Here is a 22665-nt window from a genome sequence, read left to right on the forward strand (position 1 = left end):
CTTACCTATCAGTCCATGCTGCACACTTTGCTCCAGTACCTGCTGTGTGCATGTCTCTTGTCTGATTGCTTAGGGTGGCGGCGCTGTTACTACCTGATTCTTAAACTTACAGTGTGCGCAGACCTAATGCCTCCCCAGCCTATTGCTGTGAGTCACTGGATACATAAACCCTCTCCACCTAGTAGGAGGTGCCTGAGCAACACTTTCTTTCAGTATGTTCTGTGCAACTGAGTTGCCAGGTCCTGTCCTGTATCTTGTCTGTTTCCGCCATCCTGGGGGCTGTATACCCAGGCCTGTAACCTGTATCTGTGACTTCTAGTCTGTTCCGCCACCCTGGGGGCGGTATACCCAGGCCCATTACCTGTATCTGTGACTTCTAGTCTGTTTCTGCCACCCTGGGGGCTGAGTTCCCAGGCTCTTTCCTGTATCTTGTTCTTGGTTCAGTTCCTGTCTGAACAGTGTCCTAGCCCGTTACTTGTTTGTCTCTATGTTCGTATCTTCCCTTTTCCTGCAGTGTCTGAACCTGCACCTAGCTCCAACTCGTCTCTGTACTTCTGTTTGTGAGTTTAGTGTCCACTCACTACTTCATTGTAAGTACCTTGTGTGTATCTGCTTTGCTTGTCTACCGCACCTGCGGTTTTGCTCTGCTCTGCTTGTCTACCGCACCTGTGGGTTTTGCTCTGCTTTGCTTGTCTACCGCACCTGCCGGTTTTGCTCTGCTCTGCTTGTCTACCCCACCTGCGGGTTTTGCTCTGCTTTGCTTGTCTACTGCACCTGCGGGTTTTTCTCTGCTCTGCTTGTCTACCGCACTTGCAGGTTTTGCTCTGCTCTGCTTGTCTACCGCACCTGCGGGTTTTGCTCTGCTCTGCTTGTCTACTGCATTTGCGGGTTTTGCTCTGCTCTGCTTGTCTACCGCATCTGCGGGTTTTGCTCTGTTCTGCTTGTCTACCGCACCTGCGGGTTTTGCTCTGCTCTGCTTGTCTACTGCACCTGCGGGTTTTGCTCTGTTCTGCTTGTCTACCGCACCTGTGGGTTTTGCTCTGCTCTGCTTGTCTACCGCACCTGCGGGTTTTGCTCTGCTCTGCTTGCTTACTGCACCTGCGGGTTTTGCTCTGCTCTGCTTGTCTACCGTACTTGCGGGTTTTGCTCTGCTCTGCTCGTCTACCACACCTGTGGGTTTTGCTCTGCTCTGCTCATCTACCGCACCTGTGGGTTTTTGCTCTGCTCGTCTACCGCACCTACTGCTCTGTTCCTGTATCCCAGTCTGTACTGGTCCCTATCCTGCCTGCGTTCCTACCTGCTAGTACCCACCTGTCTGCATACTAGCCGTGCCTGCCAGTACCCACCTGTCTGCATACCAGCCGTGCCTGCCAGTAACCACCTGTCAGTATGCCAGCCTAACCTGCCTGTTCCTGCATTTCCCGGTGTGGGTCAACAGCTGTGACCGGGGTCTGACCTGGAGTAGCACCTGGTCCCTCTGCTCGGTTCCTCCATGGTTCACGGAGTCGATTGAGCCGCCGTGCGACCTTGGTCGGACCGAGTTGATACTTAGTTCCCCATCTTGATATATGTCCCTCATGTGGTATATGTCCCCCATTCTGCTGGCGCCGCTGTTGTTCAATACTTAGGAAAAAAAAACAATAAATGCTCCTACTCACCTTCCATGCTTTCCCACGTTGCACGGCGTCCTAATCTGAAGCTGTCAGCTGACTTCAGCGTCCAAGCAATGGGAGCGCATGATATCACTGCCATGCACTTCCAGTCCTGTGCATGCCGACGTCAGCTGCTGGCCTCTGATTGGCTGGCAGCATGTATTGCAGCACATTGACCCGGCAAGATTGTGCGCTGCAATACACTTCAGCTGAATGTGTGTCCAAGGAGTCACATCTAGCTGAAGTAAGGGCTGGCGTTGGTGGGCCACTCACCCGCCTGGCCTGGTCACGATGGCGACCGCTGCGACTGTGGTGGTTACGTCACTGATTCCTACTATAAGTGCTCTGTGACTGTAATTTGCCTTAGAAGCAATGTTTGTATGTGTGTCTAACAATATTAGGGCTCATGCATTTGGTTGTGCTTAGGTAAAGTAAAGAACTATTACTTGCCATAAATATGTAATTTTTTTTAGTTGATGTAAGAGCTGCAATTCTCCTGAATCTGGCAATGTTTTTCTCTTGTTCCTGCTCCTCTCTGTTTCTGAGATATTACTCCCTCTACCACTCATATAAATCTAGTCTTGTATCCAAGTGGGTGTGGTTCTTAAGGGGAGTTGACAACCACGCCCACTTGGCTGACAAGTCTAGATTTATCTACAGGGAAGAAGGGCCATATCTCAGGAACGGAGAGGCGCAGGAACAAAAGAAAAAACGCCAGATTCAGGAAAACCGTGGCTTTTACACCAGGTGAAAAAAGAACCAAACACTATATTTTTACAGAAAGTGACAGGTTCTCTTTAACTGAGAAGTAAAACAGTCACGTGGGCACTAATATTGTACAATGATAACATTTTAAATATAATGCAAAATTCTGGTTTTAACAGTTACAGGTACTTACAATGTTAATATTACCCTACACCGCCATATGTACAGTCATAATACCGAATGTCTTCTGCCCTGCTGTCACTGCCTCAGTGCATTCGGCACCACTGTTGTTTCATTTTTCCCAAAATTCCTACCACAAAGCAAGGGGAGCACTGAAAAGTCTGAACTCCTACTTTTTATTTGCCATAGGATGGACACACCACCATTATTATTGACACTGGCCCTTCCCACACCAATGGAAAGGCAAAGTGAAGTGGGGTTCATACTTTCTACAGTTATCTCTATTTCTCTGCAGCAGTGATGTATGATATTGTAAAGTGATGGACAGTGCACCTTGTGGTCTCCCATTTTATAGTATGATGGACCATTGTATGCAATTATAGTTTCTGCCATCTGGGTTGTTGGTGTTCGAGAAGAGCTGCCAATGCCAGTAAACACCAAAAAATAGGCTGGCTTAAATATTGGTGCGTACACGTTCATGTTGGAGTGCTGACCCACAACTCTGATAGGAAGGGCAGGGAGGTGGTGATAAAGTGGCACCATGTGGATGAGTGTCAATGATTCATGTGTGGTGTCTAGATGACCAAAGATTGGCTTATGTGTTAGTTAAGCCTAGGTGCATGCACTGTGAGATTGGAACAATGACTGACAATTCTGATAGGCGTGACAAGAGGTGCCTAGGCATATCCATCGATGGTGCAATAGTAAATTGAGGTGGTGTGAGTGCTCTCAGTGATGAGCTCATGCTGTGAAGTCCTAAGCATTCAACAGCTCTGGCTTAAAAAAAACAACAGCTCTGTATCTCTGTATATAAAATCGATAGCAGGGTAAAGAGGTTGCCCTGTGGTGAAACAAATTATCCTCTATGCACCAGATATGTGATAACTTGATGATCAGTGGGCATCCAACCACTGGAACCTACAAGGATCTGCAGAATAGGGAAAGTTTAACCCCAATGAGGAAATTGTATCCCTGTTAAAAAATGGGGACCGGTTGGATGCCGATCTGCCGTTAACGGACTGGGTGGTGGAACCACTGTGGAGTGACACAAAGAGATCCTGGAGGGAAGTGACTAAGAGCCACACCAAAACTGACCTTGGATGCATGGCAACTAATGGTACTGCAATCTGAGGAGAGCCCAGGAAGGCGAGACCAGGTGCTACACCAGGGCTGACCTTGGGTGCACGGCAGCTGACCCCCAAGGGACAGGAAGCTGGAATGGCCAGGAATGGGTAGACTTGGCAAGTACATTTAGACATGGCAAGTATACCGACTGGCACTGCTGATTCACTGACAGGCTGATACTAGCGGACAAGGCTAGTATACTGGCAGGCAAGTGCGGGCGGGCACTGCTGATATACAGGCAGGCAGGTGAGCTGGAAGATATAACTGTAACACAGGCAGGCAGGGCAGACGTTAATATGCCGGACTGGTATGCTGGGATACGAGCAATGGGGACCTGAGAACTAGCAAGCATGCAAGACAAAACTAACACATTGCTCAGGCACCTCCCATTAGGTGGAGGTGCCTTAAATAATAAGGGTCTCCCAGCCATTGACTGGGGACACTTTAGGAAAGCGCGCGCTGTCCCTTTCAGAGGGCAGGACCACACAATGCCCGGGGATCTGAAAGTCATACGCAGATCCCAGGCAGCAGCAGCAAGAGAAGGAGGAGGTAGTGTGGGACCGCGGGGGTGAGTGAGTCACCGTCTCTGCTGGAGGAGAGGGGAAGCATTCTCCATGTGGCTGCCGAAAGAAGCCAACTGCAGCGCTTAGCATCCTCACAGGGATTGAATGGAGTACAGGTCGCACATGCACACTGCTGCTCCATTCTAACAAGGATAACAGTTTCTTGTTTGCCGATTCTAGCGTTTGGACCCCAAACAAGCAACAGGATAGGTGGTAACTTGTTTTCAACAGACAACCTTTTTAACATATGAATACTCCTGGGGAAGAGCATCCAGTGTCCAAAGTATAGTTCTAATAATTTTATTGTGTCAGTAAAGACATAATACACATTTGGAGCACATCACGGGTGCTACAGTATGTAAGATCTAGAAACATGACATACAATGCCTTCAGAATACACACAGAACAGGTAATGAAGAACCTAGAATATCACCAATACTATAAAATATATCACCAAAGTAATTTAGAGGAAGGAAGGCTTTCACAGCCATTTATTTAAATTGTTTCAAAGTATCTTAAAAATATAAAATTGGCCAACTTTGCAAATAATTTAATTAAACATTTCTTATTGGCCCCTATACAGACAAAAAGTGAAATAAGTAACAGATTACCATTCCGTTATTCATGACTGTAAGATCAGGTTACAGTACTTTTTTGTCTTTTACCATGGACACAAATAGGGAGGAGCCCTAGATTCAAAATTGCAGGAAATTATTTGAAAAGAATATCTAAGAAGCAGCTTCATTTTTTTTGCATTTTAGATGCATTTAAAGGGAAACATTAAAAAAAATAGTTGCAACTAACAGAGACCTAATGTTGGGAACTGATGTGGGTTAGAGTTTTGCAACCATTAGGGGCAGTACCGGCAGATAGTGTAGTCAGGAATAGCAAGAGGTCAGTACACAGGAACAGTAGTATAGTTTGAAGGATAAGCAGATTGCATAGTCAGGAATAGCCAGAGGTCGGTACACAGGAACAACAGTAGAGTCTTGCATGAGGCAGCAGGTGAAAAGAGAGATTGACTAAAGGCTGGAAGCTCAATATTCTCACAAGGAAGGAGGTAACAGTCCAGGTTTAAATACAGTGTTCAATCAGGAAATCACAGGATGAAGCCAATCAGAAACAATAGAGGCTGGAACAGCTCAGGAACAGCACAGGTACTAGTAACTGGGTTAGCAAGGAACTGTCCAGCGAGCTGAATAGCTCAGAGGGAAGAGCTGCCTCCTGGTGCACAAGAGCTGTTGGGTTTGAGTCCTGACAACTAATCATCAAGATTCACGATCGATAATGAAATAGCTTCCAGATTTGTAAAAAAGTCATCTGTGAAGAAATTTATGAATAGGTTATTTGTAGTGTAGAAATGTGGCTACATCTAAAACAATTATGTTTTCCGATAACTTTCCAACATGTGAACCAATTACTGTACATTCTTTTTTCTGATATTGTGCAAATCCTTGTGATTCCTGAAAATACTAATCACTCTTATTTAAGATTTATTATTCTACCCAAGTATGTTAATTAACTGTTTTATCGTTTGGGTGTAACTATATTGAGGATTTTACTCTCTTCCAGATTTCTGATTTTGGCCTTTCTAAATGGAAAGAAAATTCAACTCGGAAGGAATATATAGAAAGATCAGCGATCAGAGGAACCCTAAGCTACATCCCTCCAGAAGTTTTCCTGGAGAGTATTAGGGTACCAGGGACTAAATATGATGTGTACAGGTATGGTGCCAAGAGTATAACCCGATGTCCAGAAAAAAAAAGTAACATGTTTATTATATTATTTAAAAAAGAGTTTCCTGAGTGCAGAAAAGTTGATAAGATTGAAAATCGCTCAATACTCAATTTTTAAGCCCCTCATGACTCCAGTGCAGGTCTCGGGTGCGCCGTACCAGTTTCTACTTACTTCAGTGCAATAATGATCTGCCAAAGATGTTGGCGATCATTGGCCTTAGGGTTATGTCTGTATGTACGGCACAAAACTGTACATTATCACTAACATTACATTATCAATATCTATGACTTACTCATAGGATAGGTGATCAATGTATGCTTTTTGGAGGTCCAATACTGGGATTTCCTCTAATTATGAAAATGGGGCTCCCAAAGTGCCCTCTGTGAATAGAGTGGTAGTGAGCATGTGCGACCACTGCTCTATTATCTGTCTACAGGAATGGTGGTCGCACGTGTTTACTACTGCTCCACTCACACAGAAGACTTTGGGCCTCCCATTCTCAGGATCTGTGGGATTTTAGCAGCGGGACCTCCCTGTGATCATTTATCATGTATCCTTTATAAAAGTGATGAATAGAAAAACCTCTTTACAGTACCAAAAGGACAATTCTGAGACTAAGATTGCAACAATTGAGGTCTTTGTACTATGTTGCATATTAGGACAAACACATTCCAATTGTAATCCTAGAACTGTAGATAAAAATGATATTTCAGAAATGATATCAATGGAATCCAGAATCTGGTTGTTGTGCTCAGGCTGTACCCAGTATATTCTGCTTAAACAGGAAATTTTGACAATCTTATTTTCAGTATAGGATTTCTGGAAAGAAAAAAACAGACCTGTCCGAGCACCTGACACAATCTCACCTTGGGCATAACAATGTATGTTTTGAACACAAACATTTTAGACTTTTCAGAATCTGGGCTAAGATTAGTTCTGCCAATTACCGCAGACCACAATACTGCTTTCTTGGGATGTTTATTGCTGAGTAAACTTCAGGGACATTTGTGACACTTCTTTTCTGAATAATGAGTCAAATATTGCATTTTACCCTATGAAAATTCAATGTTATATGGCATTGATGGCAGAAAATGCAAAGGTAACACATAAGTAGGGCAGCACGGTGGCACAGTGGTTAGCACTGTTGCTTTGCAGCGCTGGAGTCCTGGGTTCAAATCCCACCAAGGACAACATTTGCCAGAAGTTTGCATGTTCTCCCCATGTTTGCATGGGTTTCCTCCCACACTCCATAGAAATACTGTCACAGCACTAATGCTATCATCTCATATAGAGTATAGAAAAATGTACAAAACCTTTTTCATCTTTCTCCCCAAAGCAAAATTAGCAACAATGACTCAAAATTACCAAGTGTCATTTATAATACTAATGACTCCTTCTACATCACAAGGGGCCATTGGGCTCCTTAAAGGGGTTGTCTCATTTTCCTAAATGGGTAAAATTGCAAAAACAAGCAACTTTATAATTTAGCTTTTATTAAAAATCCTCGCTGTTCTGAAGAACGGATCGATTTTTTTATTTTATTATTTACCGCTCATTGCCTAGGTTACCAGCCACCACTGCAGTCTATCAGTAGTGGCAAGTCCCCTAAGCAAAGAGCGCAGTTATTGCAAGCTCTTTGCTATACAGCTTGTGAGTGCTGCTCTGATGCTGGCCAGGTTGCTGGCTCCTATGCTGCAGAGGCAAAGCTACCTCTTTTGGCAGCATAGGAGAAAGCACAGTTTGAGCTAGTGGCTCAACCATTTCCACTGGTCTGAGCTGTCAATCATCAGGAGCGCACCGCCCTCAAAAAGCGGGAAGCAGGGCAGTCGTGCGCTTCTGAAGACAGTAGGAGGGACAAACCCTTTAAGGCATCATTGCCCATGTAAATGCCTCATTTATTTGCTGTCTATGGACTTATAGATCAATTATTATTTAGCTCCATGTCTATGTTCATCAGTGTTCAAGGGTGAACATTTAAAAGGTGTTGTCCGGCGGTGTCATAAACAATTCTTGAGGGGTTTTCAAATGTATATTTATTAAACTTACCAAAATACTTAAAATTTAAAAACTTGTGTATGACGTGATGAAAGGACAGGATGCTAGGCTCAATTTAGTCCTCTTCTCTGTCTTGGCTGACACTAAGACATCTTGAGAAGTGACAACAGAGAGATCTGACTCCATGGTCTGAAATCTTTTGCAGAAGTTTAGAAAATGAAATATTAGTAATTTTTAATAGCTTCGATTTCGAGCTACTTGAGAATTTTTGATGTCGTAGGACAACTTCTTTCGCAAAACCAAAGCCAATGATTTTGCGAAAGAAGTTGGGAAATCCCCCAAAGTTCTCTCACTTCGGAGTAAAATACATTTTGCAATAATGTCACAAGGACTCACAGTGATTGGTCATCATGGTCTTGTGATGTCATTGTGGAGCAAAAGGAACCCAAAGACTCCTGGCAGTTGAGGACCTGAGCGGAATTTAGGGACATGGATTTCTTAGAAATCTTTTTAGAACACTCTGAAATGGCTTTTCTCCCGTTCAGAACTCTATTAGCCTTAATATTTATTTTTCCCCCATAATTTATATATTTTTTTTCTTCAATGGTTCCACACTTCCTTTATCCGATAGCCTCCTTTTATCATACCTTACAGATTGTCTCTATGATTGTCCCCTAAATCTCTTCATCGATGAATCATCAATTTGTATTTTGTGTCTCTGCTGGAAACACTTGGAATAACTGAACTTTTCTGAAAAGCGCAAATAGGACTCAAAGCAGAAAAATCTTGTCGCTGTCAAACATGGAGTCTTCATTGTTTGTTTTTTGCTTTCTTTTCAGCTATTCAATTGTTATCTGGGAGCTTCTGACTCAGAAAAAGCCTTTCATAGGTAAATCGGCTTTTTACGCCTTTTATGTCAAAATTTAAATTTCTGCAATGTGTCCGCCTAAATGGAAATTGGATTGCGTGGAAATGTACAGGGAATGCACAAAATGAAATGGTTGGAAGGGGCACAAAGAAGGAAAAAATCAAGTCTGTGTAATTATTTTACGATTGGAGGGTACAGTGTGTAGAGAACAGAGGTGAAAAAAATTCAGCACTTACTGTTCGGAGTATTAATTTAATTTTTGGCTTTCTGGAATTTTTTTTTCGTAAATAGCAGGTCAGCGCAAAATGACTGCTCAACCCAATCATAAGGGCTTTGATGCACTCTTTGCATGGCTGAAAAATTCAATGCACATTCCCATATACAGCACTTGCTTTCCATTTTCTCTGCCCTTCTCTGGCTTCTGTGAAGCCAGAGCTGTCAATCAAAGAAGAGGGGGCAGAGATAAAAGAAAAAAAGTAGGCGGGAAGTGCACTGATGAGCTTGGAATTGCCAAGGGTGTACGCAGAGCCTACGCTTGGTTTCAATCAACAGTCATTTTGTGCTGACAGACTGCCTTTAAAGACACATAATTTCCTCTGTAAGTAACAGCTGCAAAGTACAGGTAATGTCATAAAAATGATGATACATCCCCGCCACGTGCCTCTCCGTTCCAGTCATCTGGGCAGAGGCATAGCACTTAGTAGTTACAGAAAGGTTATGATGCTCACACATCATGTTTTTTTCAGAGTTTTTTTGATGCAGATTTTTATGCAAATTTTCAGCTGCCTTTTTGCTGTACCAGCAAAGTCTAGGAGAAACCAGAATTCACACATTATGTTTTTTTTTCAGGATTTTGTGCCTTGCATGGATTTTTGGAAAATAGATCATGTTACTTCTTTCAGCATTTTTTCACCCATAGGAAGTAATGGGTGGTGAAATAACGCTGAAAAAATGCATAAAAAATGCATCAAAATTTGTATCAGCGTTTTTGATGCCAAAATAGAATGAGGTTCTTTTTTCACATAACTTTATGTACATGCATAAAAGGAGACAGAAGGACAGTGAAAAAATGCTGAAAAAATGCATCAAAAAAGCACCAAAGCTGCAAGAAAAATCCTGAACAAAATGCCCTTGAAGATCAGGTTTTGCTGCAGAAAATTGATGGGAAAAAAACTATGATGTCTGAACATAGCCTAGTACGTAGGGTTGGTGCTGTAATCACCTCCATGGTTACTTCATTGATGTTCCGTTCAGCCTCAGAATTTTTGGAGTGATGTGAACACATTAGATGGTCGGCCGATCCCACGGAAATCATCTGGCTTGGCCAACTTTAATATCTACAAAGACTGTTACACGTGTGAATTTGTTGTGATTTTATTTTCTCGTTACCCCTATCCATTTGACTGACAGGTTCTCCCTATGTAGAAACATAGAAAAAAACTGTCAATCAACTGGAGTGGGATGGAATACAATGGGTACGAAAAGTATTCAGACCCCTTTAAATTTTTCACTCTTTGTTTCATTGCAGCCATTTGGTAAATTCTAAAAAGTTCAATTTTTTTCTCATTAAAGTACACTCTGCACCCCACCTTGACTGAAAAAAAACAGAAAGGTAGAAATTTTTGCAAATTTATTAAAAAAGAAAAACTGAAATATCACATGGTCAAAAGTATTCAGACCCTTTGCTCAGTATTGAGTAGAAGCACCCTTTTGAGCTAGTACAGCCATGAGTCTTCTTGGGAATGATGCAACAAATTTTTCACACCTGGATTTGGGGATTTGGGGATCTTCTGCCATTCTTCCTTGCAAATCCTTTCCAGTTCCGTCAGGTTGGATGGTGAATGTTGGTGGACAGTCATTTCAGGTCTCTCTAGAGATGCTCAATTGGGTTTAGGTCAGAGCTCTGGCTGGGACAGTCAAGAATGGTCACAGAGTTGTTCTGAAGCCACTCCTTTGTTATTTTAGCTGTGTGCTTAGGGCTATTGTCTTGTTGGAAGGTGAACCTTCGGCCAAGTCTGAGGTCCAGAGCACTCCGCAAGATGTTTTCATCCAGGATATCTCTGTACTTGGCCGCATTCATGTTTCCTTCAATTGCAACCAGTCGTCCTGTCCCTGCAGCTGAAAAACACCCCCATAGCATGATGCTGCCACCACCATGTTTCACTGTTGGGATTGTGTTGGGGAGATGATGAGCAGTGCCTGGTTTTCTTCACACATACTGTGGAGGTTTCACCAATTTAAGATACACCAGGTGACTTTTCTCCTCTAAATTAAAGATGTCCGAGTGCATGCAAAGAAGCTAATTAACCAAATTTGCTAATCTGGTTGAAAAACTTCACTGAGACCGAACCATGCAAAATGACATACTTTATTACGTAGACATGGGGTTATATAGTATTCTACTTCTAGGTGGGATTAGTAAAATTCATTGCTTTTTCTGATAACTCGGCACACTGCAATTTGCTCATCCATGTATCTCTTGGCCTCAGTAACGCCTTAGGAATTCTGATGGGAGGGGTGGGTTCGTCTCTCAGCGCCATCTTTGCCAACTCGACATGAATCTCTCTGTTATCAGCCATGCACATGCATACGTCATTCTCAGGAAATCATTTAGTTGTTCATGTCTACAATAAGAATAGAAACTGTTAGTTATATATTCATTAACTATTGACATAATCCATGTGCATATACACATTTGCATACATACATACACATAGATTATTCCATCATCTCTATATTAATTCACACTGATTAGGTAATCTATTAAAAGAAACTAATTGATTTTCTATAATAGACAGTATATATTTTACCTTGACAGACCCCCCTAAATCAATTATTTGCTTTTAATATCCGTATGCTAAAAATCAGAGGGGGAGAAGGAATTGACCCTATGTTAAGACTATTCTGGAACCCTACGATGTGACGGGCGCCCCGTCCCTTATAGATGGACCCACCGACGTTCCTAAATCTAACTCAAACAAAGCCCTACAGGAAAGGGATGGAGACCCTAAAAGATCTAGTGACTGGGTAATCAAGGGCCACCCCTAACACAGAAATATGGATATTAACTTTACAAACTCATTTACTTCCGGTAATCTTTCTGGTACAACACCTTTGTTCTAAGGGGAACTGTTTGTTCATAGACCTCTTCATTAGATTCTTCGGACAAGACGCTGACAGGTATTGCTGCATCTACTGTTTTGGAAATGAACCTCTTGTCACAGGGAATCACACAGATCAGCAATACACTAATTAGAATTATCACACTTAGTAAAATAATTCTCCCTTGGATTAAACAACTCTTCCAATCTCTCATCCAAGAAAAATATTTATCCCAGGGATCAGTCACACCTGAATTCCTTTCCAGTTATTCACTTAAATCTGTAAATTTTTTGAGAGCCTTAGTAACTTTCCCTGTGGGGCCGGTATTGTCTGGGATATAAGTACAACAATGCTCACCTATCATTTTGCATACCCCTCCTTTTTCTGCAAGCAACATATCCAGAGCTATTCTGTTTTGGAAGGCCATGGTAGATGTGGGTGCTAGTTGGTCAGCTATCCCTTGTAGGGCATCTTTGGTGTAATTGACAAATCTTTGTTGGTTATAATATATGTAATTTATCCAATCTATGTTCTTGTTGACGGTTATTATGGGTATTATGGACTCAAATCCCGCATTCACTTGGTCTTGGGCCTTGAATTCGTCTGGAACCCCCCTAATCACTCCGAGAACATCAATATATATATGTGGGTCAAAACTGCCTTTGGGGTTAACTTCTCTCTTGGCCCTGTATGTACCAGAAAACTGGAATATCATTCTCTTTAGTAATAATTGCTTGGAATGCACGTGTTACCGTAACAAAGGCTTGCCCCCCAGAAAAAGGAACATCAAGGTTGTGGGTTTGAGACTGCCTTCTTGCAATGGGATGCGTGGACCCATGATGTTCGACCTTCGACCTTCACAGCCGTAGTTGATGTAAGCAACACTTGGTAGGGCCCTTAAAATCTGGCATCCATTGTGCCTCACACGTGATTCTTTATCCAGACAAAATCTCCAGGCTGGATGCTGTGAGTACCTGGTTCAAGATCTGAGTGTGAAATAGAAGAGTACACTGTAGCATGTGTTAATTTGAACTCTTTAGCAAGTCCGACAACAAAATTCACAAGTTTATCATTCCCTGAACTTAGCTACTGGCTTTAAGAATTTTGTTTTTCAAAGTGCCATTCATCCTTTCATCTATACATTGAGGATGATAAGGAGTATTCAGGCCCAAATCCGCCCCAATCATCTCCCAGATTGATTTGGTAACTTCTGCAGTGAAGGCGGGTCCTTGATCACTTTCAATCACTTCTGGAATTCCGAATCTGCAGATAAGTTCTGCCAGAAGCCTTTTCACTGTAGTTCTAGAAGTCATGTTGGCCACTGGGTATGCTTCTGTCCAGCCGGAAAACATATCCACCACCACCAGAACATATTCATATCTTCCACTCTTGGGTAATTGCATATGATCAATTTGGATTCTCTGGAAAGGATACTGTGACTTTGCCAGTTTCTTCTTTGGCACATGTTCTGTTCTTCCGGGATTACAAGTGTTACAAATCTCACAGCTCCTAGTATAGTTTGTAGCAAGAACTGAGATCTTGGGTGCAATATAGAGTTTATTGATAGCTGAAATCATCTGATTATTCCCCTTATGTACTTTTCCATGAGCCCACTGAACCACTGCAGGATACAGTGCTCTTGGCAGACATATTCTTCTTCCCACTCTCCAGATTCCGTCATTACAAAACATTCCTCTCCATCCGATCCATCCTTGTTTTTCTTCTTCTGTTACCGCATTCTGCCGGTCCACTAAAGTCCTGTGTGCCAGATTGTCTTTCAGTCTTTGTTTCTCTTCATCTTCCTCCTCTTCTTCTTCCAACCCCAAACTTCTCATTCTCATTTCTTCCTCATTCCCTTGTTGTTTCTGACTTCTGGTGAGCAGAACCACCTCCGTATCCCCCGACACCTCTGCTTCCTCTCTGGAAATATTGGTTCCATAGCTGCTGCTTTTTCTGTAATGTCAGCCAGATAATTCCCCTTGGCTTCCTCGGAATTCAGTTTTCCATGAGCCTTAATTTTGATCACAGCCACTTGCCTAGGTAACGTCAGAGCTTCTAGCAGACTTCTCACTGCCGCTGCATTCCAGATTGGAGCTCCACTGGCTGTCTTGTAGCCCCTCAGGGCCCATATCAGGCCAAAGTCGTGGGCAATCCCGAATCCGTACCTCGAGTCCGTGTAGATATTGGCCGCTCGACTCTCAGCGCACTTGCAGGCTTCGGTCAGAGCATGCAGTTCGGCCTCTTGAGCTGACGTATAAGATGACAGTGGTCCAGCAGAAACAACCGTTGGTGGGGACACCACCACATATCCGGTATGGTATGTTCCATATTCATCTGCATATCTGGACTCATCAATATACAGTATCAGATCGGCTTCAGGCAGTGGCTGCTCAGAGACAGTAGGTAGGTGAGAGGTTTCTGCCTTCATGACCTCATGGTAATCATGGTCACTCGAATCAGGGTATTCATGGTCTTATGAGGACCCCCCTAAGTCTTCAGAGCAGTCCCCCCTTGACAGAGGAAGCAGAGTGGAGGGGTTCAAGACAGTACATCGCCGAAGAGCTATATTTTCTTGTAAAAGGAGCTCACATTGGATTCTGACACAACGTTGCATAGATAGATGGTTGTGCTGGGTTTTTGCAAGGATAGCTTTCAAATCATGAGGGGCCAGTATAGTTGTAGGATGGCCAAGTGCAACATCTGCTGTTCTGTGGAGGTGTTCTGTAGCTGCCAGCACTGCTTTGAGACATGTTGGAGCTTGTAGGAGGCAGAGACGCTGTTCCCCTCACCGCCATGGCCCTGCTCCGGTATCTTCCAGCTCTTGTCCTGCAGCTACTGTGGCGCGCACTACGCGCAGCTTCCCGGGCACTGTGCTTAGGGCGTGCGCGCGTGCGCTCCCTCCCTCTTAAAAGGGCCACGCGCGCCGTCCTAAAAAGTCCCCCGGCCAATGGCCGGAGGACTTCCCCTATTTAAAGCACCTCCTCCAATTTGGCGGTGCCTGTGCAAGGTTGTTGTTCTGTGTGCTAACACTTGCTTCAGCCCTCAGGTCAGTCCTGCTCGCCAGTCTGTCTACAGTCCAGCCCACCAGCCTGTTCGTAGTTCTGCCCGCCAGCCTGCTTACCTGGAAGCACCTGCCAGTTACCTATTGTGCCCACCAGCCTGCTTACCTGGAGCACCTGCCAGTTACTTGCCATGCCCGCCAGTCTGCTTACCTGGAGCACCTGCCAGATACCTGTCGTGCCCGCCAGCTCGCATACCCGGACCAACCATCAGCCTCCCTGCCGTGCTAATCTGCTGTACCGGTCAGTTCCTGCCATCTGACCCATGGGAGTCACCTGCTCTCACACAAGGTCGGTCCCAGAGTGGCACCTGGTCCCCCTGCTCGGTCCCTCCCTGGTTCACGGAGTCGATTGAGCCACCGTGCGACCTTGGTCAGGCCGAGTAGGTACTTAGTCATGCATCTCTGGTCCCTCCTTGCACCGAAGCACAGAGGTTCCACCACCCGGACCCGTAACATAGCTGTTTGTGCCACTGGATCCAATTTACTGGAATAGTATCCGATGGGTCTCATGTGGCCTCCATGTTTTTGTGCCAGAACTCCTGAGGCATGGCCACATGCTTCAGAGACAAATAGAAAGAATGGAAATTCAAAGTGCAGGTCAAGCTCAGAAGAGTGTATCCGATCATATAGAGGTTGCATGAGAGCTGACGCGTTAGGTATCCACTGCCTGCAGTATGTGACCATTCCCAGGAAAGCTTGGAGTTGTTTGACAGTTCTCGGGTACGGGATGTCACGGATGGCAGTTTTCCGCTCTTCAGTGAGATGCTTGGTACCTTGGGATTTGCAATGACCCAAAAATACAACTTTGGTACAACACCATTGTAGCTTTCGCAAAGTAACTTTGCACTCGATGGTGGCCAGAAATTGGAGCAAAGAATAGCTGAACCTGTGGCAAGTTTGGTCATCGGGACAACAGAGAAGTAGATCATCGACATATTGTATCAATGTGACTTCAGGGTTCTCACTCTTCCAGGGTTGGAGACAGGTAGTTAAGGCCAGTGTGAAGTGATGAGGAGAGTTCTGAGCTCCTTGAGGCATAACAGTCCAGGTGTACTGTACTCCTCTGTGTGTAAAAGCAAAAAGATACTGACATTCTGCATGCAGAGGCACACTGAAGAAGACGTTTGCCAAGTCGATTACTGTGAAATGCGTTGCCTCAGGGGGAAATTCACTGAGTAATGTATGTGGATTTGGCACCACTGGGGTCTCCAGGATTGTAACTTCATTCACAGCTCTCAGATCTTGCACCATCCTAAATTTATCTAGTTCTCCTCTTGCAGGTTTCGTCTTCACTGGAAACAATGGAGTATTAGCAGGAGAAACACAGGGAATTAATGCTGGTTTCTTGAGTAATTCTTGTATCTGGGCATCTAATGACGCTTCTTGGGCTGCTTTCAGTGGGTACTGTGGGAGTCTGGGAATCCGTGCACCTTCTTTCAGGAAAACTTGGACTGGCGGGACAGGCAGCCGGCCTATATCATCAGGACCTTGAGACCAGAGTTCAGGTGGTATGCAGTCAAGATAATGCTGTGGTATGGCGGTTGTTGCAAATTGGATGACACACAATGGGAGGGCATGTACCTTTGTTTGTTCCTCTAATGATACCGGAATAGAGACATCTAGATGCATTCCATTCTCATCATATGGTATCTGAGCATTTAGCTTCTGGAGTAGATCTGCTCTCCAAAAATTAAGTGGGCAGGTGTCTGAAATGAGCAATCTGGCCAGCAGCTTCTGTTCTATCCCAATAGGCAATGGAAATGTTAGTCGGGATGAGTGTGGTTTTCCATCCACTCCCACACATGAAAGGAAATCATCAGATATAAGTGATTCATAGGGTTTATCTCTTGACCATATTACTGATCTGGCTGCACCCGTGTCCCGTGAAAAGGTAAAGTTCTGTCCCCTACATCTATTTTGACAGTAGAAATCAGTCCAGATTAAGTGGGGACGTTTTCAACTGAGGTCAAGGTGAGCACAGGTTTGCCACTGTCCTATGCGGGGTAATTCTGGTCTTCCCCCGCAAACCGGCGTGGTGGGTCCCTGTTGTTGTTCTGAGGATATGGGCCGACACGATATTGTGGATCCCTGTTATTTTGGTACAGCTGTTGTGGTGGCTGGTCTCTGTAATTCTGCACAGGTTCTCTTGCCATTATCTCATACTCCCTCTGTGGTGGCTGCTGTGATGGCTGTCTATAAGCTTGGCTGGAGAACCATGGATTCCCTTGGTAGCGTGTGCAGCGTCGGCGTCCCTGCCCTCTGCTAGGCAGGGACGCTGTTCCCCTCACCTCTCCGCTCCGAGCCCGGCGTCCTCCTCCCGCTCTGCTGGCAGCGCGCGCTCCTTCCCGGCCACGGTGCTTAGGGCGTGCGCGCGTGCGCTCCCCCCCTCTTAAAGGGGCTGCGCGCGCCGCCCTAAGGAGTCCCCGGCCAAAGGCCGGAGGACTTCACCATATATAAGGCACCTCCTCCAAAATGGAGGTGCCCGAGCAATGTTGTTGCACTGTTCACTACTCTGCTTCAGCCCTCAGGTCCCGTTTCCAGTTACCTGCCAGTTACCTGCCAGTTTCCTGCCAGATTGCTGTCTGATTCCTGCCTGTTATCCGCTTACCTGCTTGCTAGCCTGAGGTCCGACGGTCTGCCTTCCGACACCTGTCAGTCTGTCTATGGACCAGCTTGCCCGCTCACCTGGGAGCGCTCACCTGCTACCTGCCTGCTAGCCTACCTGGAGGTTCCGCCGTCACGTGCTGTGACCACCTGCCAGTCCAGAGACTCTTGCCCGCTCACCTGGGAGCGCTCATCTGCTACCTGTCTGCTAGCCTACCTGGAGGCTCCGCCGTCACGTACTGTGACCACCTGCCAGTCCAGAGACTCTTGCCCGCTCACCTGGGAGCGCTCATCTGCTACCTGTCTGCTAGCCTACCTGGAGGCTCCGCCGTCATGTGCTGTGACCACCTGCCAGTCCAGAGACTCTTGCCCGCTCACCTGGGAGCGCTCATCTGCTACCTGCCTGTTAGCCTACCTGGAGGCTTCGCCGTCACATGCTGTGACCACCTGCTTATCCAGAGACTCTCGCCTGCTCACCTGGGAGCACACATCTGCCATCTGCCTGCTAGCCTACCTGGAGGCTCAGCCGTCACAGGTCGTACCTACCCTTTACCCAGAGACTGTCCCGGTCACTTGCCGTGACCTTCTGCCCGTTCACCCAGAGACTGCCCGGTCACTTGCCGTGACCTCCTGCCCGTTCACCCAGAGACTGTCGCGGTCACTTGCCGTGACCTCCTGCCCGTTCACCCAGAGACTGCCCCGGTCACTTGCTGTGACCTCCTGCCCATTTACCCAGAGACTGCCCCGGTCACCTGCTGTGACTACCTGCCTGTCTTCCCTGGTCGCCACCCGCTTCCTTACAAGGACCATCCCCTTGTATAAGTTGCTCAGAAGTTCCGCCACCCAGACCCGTTACAGTTTGCTCGGGCCATGGAACCCGGTGGCACCCAAGCTCCCTCGCTCTCGGACCTTTGTCATGAACTGTCCCGTTAGAGGTCCCAACAGGAGTCCATCCTGAGTCACCTGCAGAATGTCAATTCTCGCCTGGACACTCTGACTGCTCCACCAGCAACCACCGCTAGTGTCTTGACTCGCAACCCGGCAGCTCCGCTGCCCACCAATACCATGGTATCCTGCTCCGGACCCCGGCTTTCTGCACCTCCTCGCTTCGGAGGCGACTCCGCTCTGGCTCGGGGCTTCATAAACCAGTGCACCCTGCACTTTGAACTCCTGTCCCACCAGTTTAACTCCGACCGGGCCAAAGTAGCCTTCATCATGTCCCATCTCACGGGGGAGGCACTGGCTTGGCTAACTCCTCTATGGGAGAGAGGAGACCCCCTGGTGTCCGACTTGCCTGCCTTTCTCACGGCTTTTCGGAAAGTCTTCGACGAACCCGGACGGAAGACCTCATCCGCATCGTCTCTGCTACGCCTCCGTCAGGGAAGTCTCACCGTGGGCCAATATGCCATACGGTTCCGTACCCTTGCCTCGGAGCTGGCCTGGGATAACGACGCTCTGGTGTCTGTCTTCTGGGAGGGTCTGTCCGGCCGTATTAAAGATGAACTCGCCGGTCGGGACATTCCTACCACTCTCGATGACTTAATAACTCTTGCCACCCGGATTGACCTACGGTTCCAGGAGCGTGCCAAAGAGGTCACCTGTGAGAGGAGGTTTCCACGTCTAGCTCCTACCTTCCAGAAACCCGTCACTCCCTCCGTTTCTCCCCAGGTACACTCTCCTGAGCCTATGCAGGTCGACCAGACCAAGATGGTCAAAACCCGTCAGGACTTACGCCGTGCCGAGGGGAGCTGCTTCTACTGTGGCAGCAAGGAGCACCGGATCCGTACCTGCCCGGAGAGGTCGGGAAACGCCTGTGTCTAGGTTCGCTCAGAGAGGTCGACCTAGACAAGAATAAATCCTCTCCATCTCTGCTGCAGTCAGTCTCAATTATCTGCGGGGAGAACCGTTTTTTCGAACTAGCCCAACTTGACTCTGGAGCAGCCGGGAATCTTATTTCACAGTCCCTGGTAGAAAAACACCGCATTCCCACCAAACCTATGGCTGTACCCTTATCTGTCGCTGCCGTGGATGGGGGCCTCTTACCACGTCCCATCCAACTCATCACCGAATCCATTACTCTGCAGGTGGGAATGCTGCATTCTGAGAGCATCTCTTTTCATGTTCTGCCTGGACTCTCTCACGCCCTCTTACTAGGCCTACCTTGGCTCCAGAGACATGCACCCGTGCTTGACTGGAAGACCGGAGAAGTCCTTCGTTGGGGACAGGACTGCCATAAGACTTGTTTGGTTCCCGTTCATCCCGTCCTTCCTTCTCCTACCCCAACTAATCTACCTGGACTTCCGATTCCTTATTGGTCATTTGCTGATGTATTTAATAAAAAGGAGGCAGAGACATTACCCCCTCATAGACCATACGACTGTCCTATCGACCTGTTACCCGGTACTACGCCTCCCCGTGGGCGTATTTACCCATTGTCCGCTGCTGAGACCCGGTCGATGTCCGAATATATTGAGGAGAATCTGGCCCGGGGATTCATCCGGAAATCTACCTCCCCGGCGGGAGCAGGCTTCTTTTTCGTTAAAAAGAAGGACGGCTCTCTCCGTCCCTGTATAGACTATAGAGGCCTTAACCAGATCACGGTGAAGAATAAGTACCCCCTTCCGCTCATTCCGGAGTTATTTGATCGTCTGAGGGGGGCTAGAATCTTCACCAAACTGGACCTCCGTGGGGCGTACAACCTGGTCCGTATCCGTCAGGGGGATGAATGGAAGACTGCATTCAACACCCGGGACGGCCACTATGAATATCTGGTAATGCCCTTTGGTCTCTGTAATGCTCCTGCCGTCTTTCAAGAGTTGGTCAATGACATCTTCCGGGACCTTCTCTACTCCTGCGTAGTGGTGTACCTGGACGACATCTTGGTCTTCTCTCCGGATCTCCAGACTCACCGGAGGGATGTTCGTCAGGTCCTGCTCAGGCTCAGGCAGAATCACCTCTTCGCTAAATATGAGAAGTGCCTCTTTGAGCAGACCTCGCTTCCGTTTTTGGGCTACATTATTTCTCAGACCGGCCTCCGAATGGATCCAGAGAAACTGTCTGCCATCGAGAAATGGCCTCGACCGGAGGGGTTGAAGGCTATTCAGCGGTTCCTGGGCTTCGCCAACTACTACCGCCTCTTCATACTGCACTTCTCTTCCCGGACTGCCCCAATTTCCGCGCTCACCCGTAAGGGCACTAATCCCAGAGAGTGGCCGCCCGAAGCAGAGGAGGCCTTTCTTTCCTTAAAACAGGCCTTCTCTTCCGCCCCAGTGCTGCATCGCCCGGATGGCAACAAGCAGTTCTTCCTGGAAGTTGACGCCTCCTCCTCTGGAGCCGGAGCGGTACTTACCCAAAAATCGTCTTCCGGGAGAATGGTAACTTGTGGCTTCTTCTCCAATCTCTTCTCCTCTTCTGAGCGCAACTATTCCATAGGAGACCGAGAGTTATTGGCCATCAAGCTGGCATTGGAGGAGTGGCGTTACCTACTCGAGGGGGCTCTTCACCCGGTAATAATCTACACTGACCACAAGAACTTGGCTTACCTCCAGCATGCCCAGAGACTTAACCCGCGCCAAGCCCGGTGGTCCTTGTTTTTTGCTCGCTTTGATTTTGTTCTTCATTTTCGCCCGGCGGACAAAAACATCAAAGCAGACGCCTTGTCCCGATCCTTTCTGGTGTCCGATCTCGAGGAAGAACCCAAACATATCATCGATCCCGCCAGAGTAATGCAAGTGGCTCCCGTGAGTCTAAATCGTCTCCCTCCCGGTAAGACGTTCGTTTCAGTACCTGATCGGGAGAAGATCCTACACTGGGGCCATTCGTCTAAACTAGCTGGCCACGCCGGTCAGAAAAAGACCCTCCAGCTTATTACCCGGCACTACTGTTGGCCTACCCTGCACAAGGACGTAATAGACTTTGTTTCTGCCTGTGTGTCCTGCGCCTGCAACAAAGTCCCGAGACACCTGCCAGCCGGTCGCCTCCTTCCGCTTCCTGTGCCTGCTGCCCCCTGGCAGCATATTGCTATGGACTTCATAACTGATCTCCCCGTCTCTGCCGGTTGTACGGTCATTTGGGTGGTCGCTGACCGCTTTTCCAAGATGGCTCACTTTATTCCCCTGCCAGGCCTCCCGTCTGCACCCGAGCTGGCTAAAGACTTTATCCGCCACATCTTCCGTCTTCATGGCCTGCCCCTCCACATCGTGTCCGATCGTGGGGTACAGTTCACCTCACGTTTCTGGAGAGCCACTTGTAAATTGCTAGACGTCACCCTGGACTTCTCCTCCGCTTACCACCCACAGTCTAATGGTCAAGTGGAGCGGATCAATCAGATCCTGACCAGTTACCTCCGGCACTTCGTTAATGCCCACCATTCTGACTGGGTGGATCTCCTGCCATGGGCCGAATTCTCTTACAACAATCACGAGAGCTAATCTTCCTCCAAATCCCCGTTTTTTGTAGTCTTCGGTCAGCATCCTCGGATCCCATTTCCCGTCTCCACCTCGGTGGATAATCCGGCTGCGGAATCTCTTGTTAACAAATTTTCCTCCTTGTGGGAGAGTACCCGGTCCGCACTCCTTCTGTCGTCCGAGCGTATGAAAAGACCTGCTGACAAAAAACGTCTGGATCCTCCTCAATTCCGTCCAGCGGATAAGGTCTGGCTCTCGTCCAAGTATGTCCGGCTCAAGATTCCTTCCTATAAGTTAGGGCCTCGGTTCATCGGTCCTCTGGAGGTCATCAGTCAGATCAACCCGGTGGCCTATAAATTGAAACTCCCGGCCAACTTGCGGATCCCTAACTCCTTCCATGTATCTCTCCTCAAACCCGTGGTACTTAACTCTTTTTCCAAGTCTACAGGTACGCCTCCTGCTCCGGTTTCCGCTGAAAACGAGTTTGAGGTAGAGAACATTCTGGCCACAAAAAGGGTAAGAGGAAAGACCTTTTTTCTAGTAGATTGGAAGGGGTTTGGTCCTGAAGAGAGAATGTGGGAGCCCCGGGAGAACATCCATGCCCCTCTCATCCTTGCTAAATTTCTGTCTGGCCTAAAAAAGGGGGGGCCTAAAGGGGGGGGTACTG

General features: G+C 47.0%; 1 protein-coding gene across 1 annotated transcript in view; it reads left to right on the forward strand.

Annotated features, from left to right (window-relative positions):
* The window catches only part of ANKK1 (ankyrin repeat and kinase domain containing 1), a 119211-nt gene that overhangs the window by 74523 nt on the left and 22023 nt on the right, over positions 1–22665 (forward strand). Inside the window, exons 3-4 of the mRNA XM_073656993.1 lie at positions 5798–5949; positions 8797–8846. Of these exons, the coding sequence (XP_073513094.1) occupies positions 5798–5949; positions 8797–8846 (202 nt within the window). The remainder of the gene's footprint in view (positions 1–5797; positions 5950–8796; positions 8847–22665) is intronic.

This window comes from Phyllobates terribilis, unplaced genomic scaffold (genome assembly GCF_046119375.1).
Source record: "Phyllobates terribilis strain yellow unplaced genomic scaffold, ASM4611937v1 Scaffold_12__6_contigs__length_324123572, whole genome shotgun sequence".
Lineage (NCBI taxonomy): Eukaryota > Metazoa > Chordata > Amphibia > Anura > Dendrobatidae > Phyllobates > Phyllobates terribilis.